The sequence below is a fragment of the Dryobates pubescens genome, chromosome 23 (assembly GCF_014839835.1).
Source record: "Dryobates pubescens isolate bDryPub1 chromosome 23, bDryPub1.pri, whole genome shotgun sequence".
Taxonomy (NCBI): Eukaryota; Metazoa; Chordata; class Aves; order Piciformes; family Picidae; genus Dryobates; species Dryobates pubescens.
Window position 1 is genome coordinate 14,301,553 of NC_071634.1, and position 9,291 is coordinate 14,310,843.

General features: G+C 52.6%; 1 protein-coding gene across 1 annotated transcript; it reads right to left on the minus strand.

The window, feature by feature from the left end:
- Nucleotides 1-535: 535 nt before the first annotated feature.
- On the minus strand, nt 536-1,544 carry LOC104308595 (homeobox protein not2). The gene is made up of 2 exons (XM_009909802.2): nt 1,344-1,544; nt 536-694 (listed from the first exon to the last, which is right to left on the minus strand). The coding sequence occupies exons 1-2, from the start codon at nt 1,530-1,532 to the stop codon at nt 536-538; spliced, it is 348 nt and encodes a 115-aa protein (XP_009908104.2). The 5' UTR covers nt 1,533-1,544.
- Nucleotides 1,545-9,291: the final 7,747 nt, after the last annotated feature.

Genomic DNA, 9,291 nt, shown 5'->3' on the forward strand with positions numbered 1-9,291 from the left:
GACAAAATCAAAGCCTGTTCATCTTATTGCAAGAGTAATGATAGTCTGCAGGTGGGAGCAAAAGGCTTTCTGATTTTCTTTTTTGCTGTGATCTAAGCATCAAACATGAGAGTCAAGTTGACCAGGGAAAACAATCAGCATTGATTGTCCTTTCCAGCACAGGTCTCCCCCTTCTAGGAGCACACAGCCACACACAACACAAGTGACCCTGTGTTCAAATGCCCTTATGCTCACAGCCATCAGAGACACCATCTCATTGCCACCCCAGCCTCTCTGCTGGAAACACACCCAAACAGGAGATCACAGCTATGGCACCATTGAGTACAACTGGCCTGGTGCTGAAGCCCCAGGAATTAGGGCTCATGGCTACCAGTCAACATCTGGGGGCTCTTCCCAGCCAGCTGCAGTTTGTCCTGTAGCTCTGACTCTCAGAATGAGAGTGCAATGTCTCGCTTGGACCAAAGAAGCACAGATGTGCCTGCAACCCTTATCTCCATGGCTCAGGAAACAGTGGCAGCTGAATCCCATCAGCTTTTCAAAGCTCAACATCCACAGTGTCCTCCTCATGGTCCTTGATGTCTGTGGAGTCCGCAGTGGCAGGCTGTATCACCCCAAACTGTGACAGCTTTGCTGCTTTCTGCTCCATGCTCTGCTTCCTCCATTTGATCCTCCTGTTCTGGAACCAGACCTTCACCTGGAAGGAAAATGGTAACACAGCTTAGTCCAAGGTCCCCAGGAGTCCCTTTCCAATAGGGCTGTTGTTAACTGCTTCCAAGTCCCTAAAAAGCAGAGTCCCTTAAAGAGGGGAACATGGCCCTTCTCTGCCCAGGGCACTGTAATCTGGGGGTGACAATATGGTGGGCAGAGTGGTGCTGGGAGGAAGGACATGGGGAGAGGGGAATGCAGCTGCACAGAGGATCTGGCTGGAGCAGTGAAGGAAGCACCTCACCACTGAATTAATCCCCAGGACTATGGCTGACAAAGGGCCTGACAAGACACTCTCCTGCCCCTGTTTAGATCACGAAAGACCTTTAAGATTACTGAGTCCAACCATTAGCTGCCAAGTCCATTACTAAATCATGTCCCTGAACACCATATCTACAGAGCTTTTAAATATCTCCAGGGATGGTGATTCAGCCACTTCCCTGGGCAGCCTGTTCCAGACCCATCTCTCATCCCTCCAGGCGTGTGGATTCAATGTCACCTTGCAGCAGGAAGCTCCCCCATGCCAGGGTCGCTTTCACCATCTCCTTCTACCACTGAACTTCATGGCCAGGGAATTACCACAGACCAAAGCCAGGCCCAGGATCTACACCACCATCCCCAGCACTCTCATTTCTCACCTGAGTCTCTGTGAGATGCAGAGTTGCAGCCAGGTCTACTCGCTCTGTGCCCACCATGTACTGCTGCTTGAGGAACTCCTGCTCCAGCCGCTCCAGCTGCTCTGGTTTGAAGACCGTCCGGACCCTCTTCATCTTGCAGGGCCCTCCAGACCTCCAGGACACAGCAGGGCCCAGCGAGTTAGCCCCCATGCAGTGAGACAACTCCAGACCTACAAGCAGGAAGCAGCAGCTGAAGAGGTCTGCATGTTTGAGGCCATTTCTCCAGCCCTGTTGATGTGCCAAACCCACTGAAATCCGTAGCTGCAATCCAGACACAATCCAGCTCCCTGCTAAAGGGGGCTGCGAGAAAGCAACACCAAACAGAAAAGCAGGGATGTCCCCAGTCCTCTCCCTACCTACCTTGTATCATCTAGGCTCCCTTTCCCACAAAAGCTTGGGTCAAATGATCTTTCAAGGTCCATTCCAACCTGTTCTGTGATTCTTCATAGGGTCATAGAATCATTTAGGTTGGAAGAGACCTTTAAGATCATCAGTCCAACCATTAAGCCAGCACTGCTTAGGTCACCACTAAACCATGACCCTCAGCACCACTTCTACATGGCTTTTAAACTCCTCCAGGGATGGGGACTCCATTGCTGAACCCATTTGGTTCAGCAATGTTCAATGGGTTCTCCATTGAGAACCCATTTGGTGAAGAAATTGTTCATCATGTCCAACCCAAACCTCCTCTGGTCATATGCTTTACTTCTAAGAAAGAGAACCCCACTAGTACAGCCAAAGAGACTTTGCTGCTCCCTACCATTACTGTTGTGAAATGCAAACTGTCTGAGATCAGCTCTGCTCTGAGCAGAGGCTGGATTCAGCAGCTTGCAGAGGTCCTGCTCAGCGGGAGTCATTGCATGGCATCATCAGGGGGCAGCAGCTGAACTGCTGCAATGCATGGTGGCAAGGAAAGTTTCTTTGACTTTTATGGGAATTCTGTGCATCATTGTGCCAGTTCACACTCACTGCTTAGCTCTGCTTTAATGACTTCCACCTAAATGTGAGGAAAAACTTCTTTGCTGCGAGGGTGCTGGAGCCCTGGAGCAGGCTGTTCAGAGAGGTTGTGGAGTCTCCTTTTCTGGAGACATTCTAAAGCCCCCTGGACATTGTGACCCTGGGCAAGCTGCTGTGGGTGACCCTGCTTGAGCAGAGGGGCTGGACTGGATGATCTCCAGAGGTGCCTTCCAAACCTCACCATGCTGAGGTTCTGTGGCTGATGTTGTCATGTTCTCCAGGCACAAACAGCCACCTTGGCCTGCTTGTGTCATTAATTGGGTGCAAGTTCTGCGTGTGTTTGAGGATTTGTGGGATGGAGGCCTGACAGCTTAACAGCTGTAATTGCACTTAAATTTGTCTCCATCACCACCATCATCTCAGCCTTCACATTTATTCCTATTTTAATCCTGGGATAATGGCAAGTGTGATTTCAAACATGAAATACGTTGTGGAAGTAGCTTTGCAAACTCTTTAGCTGTATTTTCATACCTCTGCGTTTGACACAGCACAGAGATTAACACCCAGCCCTGCAGACACTGTCTCCTGGAAGAAGGAGTTGATTAAGCAGGAGTTAAAAAAGATCAAGAGCAGCAAATCGTTTGGGGAGCTGAATCTCATAGCTGTCAGGATCAAATCAAGAGTTCTCATACAAGTAAAAAAGGTGCTTGGCTGAGGGTTTTGTCTGGGCAACAACGAGATCAGCCTCTGAATACTAAAAAGATGCTTAATTTCACACACACACCCCCCATCTCCTGACAAGTAACAAAGAACTCGTTTTGCTTAGAAAAACTTACAGCAGCCCTCGGTGAAGATGCAGAGAACCTGAAGGATTAGCCCCAATTGTCACCTCTGTGGGAATTTAACCCGTGGATCAGAAATCTTTTTCCTTAGGTGCTTTTGCACTGCAAATGCAGTTTCTGGGGCCAGATGCTGCAAAATGCTTCAGCATTTGTATTCCTAGTTCAGGGAAGGCAAAATTCCAGATGGACCAGGGCAGTTTGGGAGAAGAGGGGACCACACAGAGCAGCAGAGGGGTGCTGGAGGGGTGGAGAAAGGACTTCGGAAACTTATAGCAGGTTTTGGTATGCAGGCACCGGCACTGCAGTGCCTTTCTAGGACGTGAGAAGAGAAAGAGATGCCGGAGTGTGCAAAGCCCACCCCTAAAATGCAGGACCCGTGGCCATGGGGGCAACTGTCCCTGTCCTGAAACCTTCTGCTGAAGCCAAGCCTGAGGGATTTAAAAGATGTCATCTGGGTCTCTCTTCACCCAGACAGGTAACGCTGGGGGTAAATGGCACTCCGGGACATGGTCTAGTGGTCAGGGAAGAGTTAGGTAGACGGTTGGACGATCGTAGAGGTCTTTTCCAACCTTAGTGATTCTGTGAGTATGAATTATCGAACTATCGGAGGGAAAAAATTACGAAACTCTTCCCCCTCTCCATTTTTCACAGCCCCAGCCCGACTTTTCACCGTGGGGCTTAAGTCGAGAGGCTGCAGGAAATTAAACTGCAGCCGTAGTGGGGAAAGAAAAATGCACTTTTTGGTGCCACAAAACTCCCTTATTCTGCAGCCAAGGACCTGCCAAGGTGCCCACACCCCCCCGCCTGCAGACCGCCCCCCGGCCCCCCAAGCACAGCTCCCACGTACCCACCCGTGACCCCATGCGCTTGCTCACCTGTACCGCTGCCCCAGCCCCAGCCCCAGCCGCCCGGCAGCGTCCCCAGCCCGGGTCCCGGTCCCGGTCCCGCCGCTGGCCAGCGCGGGGCCAGCGGGGCAGAGGCGGCGGCGGGGGCCCGGCGCGGCGGTTCCCGGGCCAGGAGCGCTTCGATGTGGAAGGGGGTTTTGGGGGCGGGAGGGGGCGGCGGGCCCGACTGGGGGCGCGGAGGGCTGCGCAGCATGGCCGGGCCGGTGAGCTGCCCGCCGGCCCCACCGGCTTATATGGAGGGCGCTGGTGGGGGTGGGATGAGCCGCGCTCCTATGCAAAGCGGCGCCGGGGGGGCAGCGGGGGGCTGCCCCCAACCCGCCGGCCTGCAGCAGCAGCCCCACGGACACCTCTCCTGCCACATCGACACTCCCGCCGACACCCCTCCTTCCTCATCGGCATCCCTCGTCCCCGCCGACACCCCTTCTTCTCCACCAAGACCCTCACAGGCACCACTCCTTACCCACCGACCCCTCCCTCCACAGCAGCTCCTCCAGCAAGAGTCCTCCTTCCACACCAACACGCCTAGGGACACCTCTTCTTCCTCGCAACACTCCTTTTCTCACACCAGCTCTTCTGCCAACACCTCTCCTTCCACATCAGCTCTTCCACCGACACTTCTCTTTCCATGCCAACACCTGCCGGGACATCTTTTCTACCCTGCTGGCACCTCCACCAACACCCACCTGGACATCAGTATCTTTCCACGCAGGCACCAGCAGTCCTTCCCCATGGACACTCAAACCAAATCCCAGACTCCTTGCCCAAGACCTCCCACTGAAATGTGCTCCTTCTCCACAGACACCCGACCCCCAGCACACACTCCTTCCCCATGAACACCCACACTGACACCAGCTCCTTCCTCACAGATCTCCACACTGATACCTGCTCCTTCCCAGCAGACACCTTCTCCTGTTCCATGGACACCCACAACCAACACCTGACCTCCTTCCCTACAGATCATCACACTGACACCTGCTCCTTCTCCTATTGCATGGATACCCACACCAGCACCCACTCCAGACAGACACCCACAGCATCACCTGACTTGCTCTTTCCTCATGGCCAAGTACACCTTCACCTGCACAGCCCTTCTGGCACCCTCACCTTCATCCACACACATGGACACCTGCAGCTCTGCATCCTGACCCCACTGACGCTCAAACACCCCTGACACCCATACCTTCTCCCCAGGCCTCACAGGAACACCGTGGCCGCTCTCCTCAGGTCTGCCCACCCCGACCCACTGCCCCTGGACATAACCCAGGGCCAGCTGTGGGAGCCTGTCCTGCCGCTGTGCCAAGGGCAACATGTCCACATAACCATTCCTGCTCACATCCCCACAAGCACCAAAGTCACACCAAAAACTCCCTCTGGTGCGTGCCAACATGGAGAAATCCCTAGAGCAGGGTCTCCAGGATAATAAACACGGGGCAAAAATCTCCTGTGGCTTGAGAACCCAGCAGCAACCATCCCTGCCCGCGCAGGCCAGCTGCCTGCATCCCGTGAACCCTGCCTCAAAGCAGGAATTTCTGCATTTCACCTTTCTTTTCACTGCCCAAGCTGTAGAAGCAGACCCTCCTTCCAAACCAGCAGCTCAATATTTTTGAGCATTTCAAAGCAAAATGGAAATTCTGGGAATGGATGGGCAGGATAATCCCGCTCACAAGGAAGCACCCTGGTGATGGCCATGGGGAGGAGGATGCCTGCAGGAGACAAAAGAGTCCCTCAAGTTTGCCCTTAAAACACTTTTCTTTCTTTTCCCTTTCCCCCTGCCATTTAGCATCCTGTCTTCCAGGGCAGCTTCAAAATAGGTGAATAAATACAGCTGCTGCTTTATGGCTCCTTGTCCAAACAGGCAGCCCCACAGCCCTGCCGCCCTGTAACCCTGGGCTTAATTGAAATGACACCTTCAAAGCTGGGCAAGTGCTGAAGCCTCCCCCTCAAAAAATAAAGAGACAACAAACCCACCACTGAGAAAAATAAATCCACAGGGATTCACAGCTCCTGGCTTTGCTTGCACAGAGGCTGTGTGGATTAAAATACGGGTGCTATGGGACAAGGGTTTGGGTTGTTTTATTAACAACCAGTTTCATCATGTAAAGGGTGAGTGCCAAGGGGACGGAGCCAGGCTCTTCGTGGTGGTGCCCAGTGGCAGGGCAAGGGGCAATGGGTGGAAGCTGAGACATGGAAGTTCCATGGAAACATGAGGAAATATTTTTTTTCACTGTGAAGGTGATGGAACACTGGAACAGGCTGCCCAGGGCGGGGGTTGTGGAGTCTCCCTCTCTGGAGATACTCAAAACCTGCCTGGATGTGTTCCTGTGTGATCCTCCTCTGGCAGAGAGGTTAGACTGGATATTCTTTTGAGGTCCCTTCCAGCCCTTAACATGCTGTGATTCTGTGATCATTTATGTTGAAAAGACCCTCAGGATCATCAAGGCCAACCATCAACCCTACTCTACTAAGCTACTCAACTATTTTCCTTTGTTATAATGTCATGGAATCATAGAATCATCTTGGAAAAGACCTCGAAGACCATTGAGTCCAGCCATTATCTCATTATAATAAGTCACAGCATCATTTAGGTTGGAAAAGACCTTCAAGATCACCAAGTCCAATCATCACCCAATTCCCAAGTTGTAGGTACCACAGTGATTGCGTGGAAGGAGATGTCAGAGACGCTTAGGAGAGCAGATTGATGTGGTGGGTGCTGGGGTGGGCGAGCCCTCGGTGGGAGAGGGGGGCACGGGGAGCTGCTGCCGGCAGGACGGCCGGACAGACAGATGGACAGGAGCTGGAGGGCTAGACATGCAGCAAACCCACCAGCTGACTCCTGCCCGGGCTGATTCTTGCCTCGGCCGAATTGGCTGCCTAATGACGTGTCCTGTTTCCCATTAGCAGTGTGTGCTCAGCTAATGCATTTCGGTTGAAAGCTGGAAATTTTCACTGGCTGGTAATGACTTGGGAAATCTCGCACCCAGCAGCCAGGCAGAGCGGGGAACACCCCCCCGCCCCCCAGCCTCACCTGCCCCTGCCCCTGCCCACACCAGGTTCGATCCCTGGCTCCATCCCCACCCTATCTGCTCCCGGCAGAAGGGCTTTTTGCAGGGGCTGGGGACGGGAGATGAAAGGATGGAGCCTGAGCCTCTTCTATTTATTTTTTTTTTTTTAAGCTGTGGGGTTTTGGTGTTTTGGTTAAGTTTATTCCAGTGTTGCCTTTCGTGAGGGCAGAAAATATAAAGAGGAGGGGGATTTCTGGGGGTGGGGGACTAAAATACAATAAACCAAAATCCCCAGCAACAAAACAACAACAACAAAAAAAGCGCCCCCAGCCCTTTGTAAACATCCCCCCTGAGCAAAGGGAAGGAGGTGAAAAGCATTTCCTGATAACTCCATTAAAGAATGAGGCTGCATTAACATTCCAAGTACCTCGACAAGAGATGAAAGTGGGGAACTTGAGTTCAGCCTCTCCTTGCTCCAGATGTTATTATGGGCTCCCTGAATGGTTTTTTTATTTCTTTTTTTTCGCCGAGAGACAAAGATGTTGCCTACTTCAAACGGGGCTAATTGATGCTAATGACTATCAGATAGAGTGGGGGCCCTTATTCCTCCCTGCAAAGGCGAAAGAGAGCGCATTTTACAATCCCCTCATAGAAAACGCCCCACTCTTCAAACCAGGTTGCTGCTTTGGGGATTTTTGTTTCACTCTGGCTGCTGCTTTCTCTCCTCCTCCACTCCCCCCCCCCCCCCCCCCCCCCTCTCTCCCTCATCTTTTCTGTCCCCTCTTCTTCTGGGCACCCCGCAGCTCTCACTTGTTTGCCCATGAGAAATTTCACACCTCTCCCGGGTCGGTGGGGAGAGCTTGGCTCCATTTCCAGCCCTCTGCCAGCCCCAAAACCATCCCAGGGGGCAAAAGAAGTGGCGGAAATTTCCCCAAACGCACAGCAAGCACACGTGAAAACGTGACAGGGATTCTGTGCATCGCTAATCCCGAGCCTGAGCCTTTCTGCGAGTGGGAAAAACCTCTTCGTGACTGAGAGCATCCTTTCAGCCTCATCCCATTAGGGAGAAGATGGATCCCAGGGCTCCTGTGCTGTTTCAACGGGGGTGTGCTCATGCTCATTAGGACAACCAGCGCTGCCAACCCGGGGAGTCTGAAATCAAGAGCTTGTGCCTTTTTACTCTTAAAAAAACCCACAAACAAACAAAGAAATTGGCTTAAAAATGGGGTGCAGGACACCCTTCTTTAGCTTTTTGGCCTCATGTCAGATTTTTGCAGCCATGTCTTCTGTGATAATCCAGGGAAATAATCAATAATAATCCACAATCCAACAATCAAAAGGCCATAAGGAACGTCCCTAAATTACGTGGCTCCTGGAGCTGGTGATTTGCTCCTTCCCATGCTGGCTCCCAATGAATCCCATGGGTGCAGGGAGGGGGGTGGGAAAAACAGGGCATGAGGTTTCTCCCTGGAGGACAACTGATGCATGTTCATGCCTTCATCACAGAGTCTAGAAAAATTCCTCAAATTAATGATAATTTCTCTGTGTGCTCTCTGCTCTGGGAGCACCCAGCAGTGCCAAGAGCCAGGGTGCCGTCCTGCCTTGGCGTTGCCGCCTTCAACAGAGTGCCAGGAAAGGGTGATGGTGTTGATTGCTCTTGGCAAACCCTGTCACTCCCATTTGCAGCAGGATCTGACCACAGTTCACTTGTCTTCTGGATCCTCAGCACCTTGCAAGGTTCCCTGTACAGACTGAAGTGACGACAGCAGCAGTGGCACGACACTGTTGACACTTTGGGAGCACTGTACAGCAATGGGAGCCCCAGGTACAGGTGAGCACAGCCAGCACCATAAAACCCCTTGCAAGAGGCCAGCACAGGGCCAGCCACTTGCTCCAGGAAAATGCTGCTTCTGAGATGGTGGTTCTTCACTGTGAGGGTGGTGAGACCCTGGAACAGGCTGCCCAGAGAAGTTGGTGATGCCCCTTCCCTGGAAGCACTCATGGCCATGCTGGACAGGGCTTTGAGCAACCTGCTGTAGCAGAAGGTGTCCCTGCCCATGACAGGAAGGTTAGAACTGGGCTCCCTTCTAGCCCAGACCACTCTGTGATTCTCTGGTGGTTACTTTTCAGTTTGATTCACTGCCCAAGCACTGCTGAAAGCCCCGTGCAAGTGGCAGCATGGGATGGACTTGAGACCATCCAA

Bases quoted from the DNA above. Each gene is read 5' to 3' on its own strand.
- LOC104308595 (XM_009909802.2), bottom strand. From the start codon at position 1,532: ATGGGGGCTAACTCGCTGGGCCCTGCTGTGTCCTGGAGGTCTGGAGGG. The intron at 695-1,343 runs GTGAGAAATGAG...TTTTCCTTCCAG, and splicing joins TGCATCTCACAGAGACTCAG to GTGAAGGTCTGGTTCCAGAA.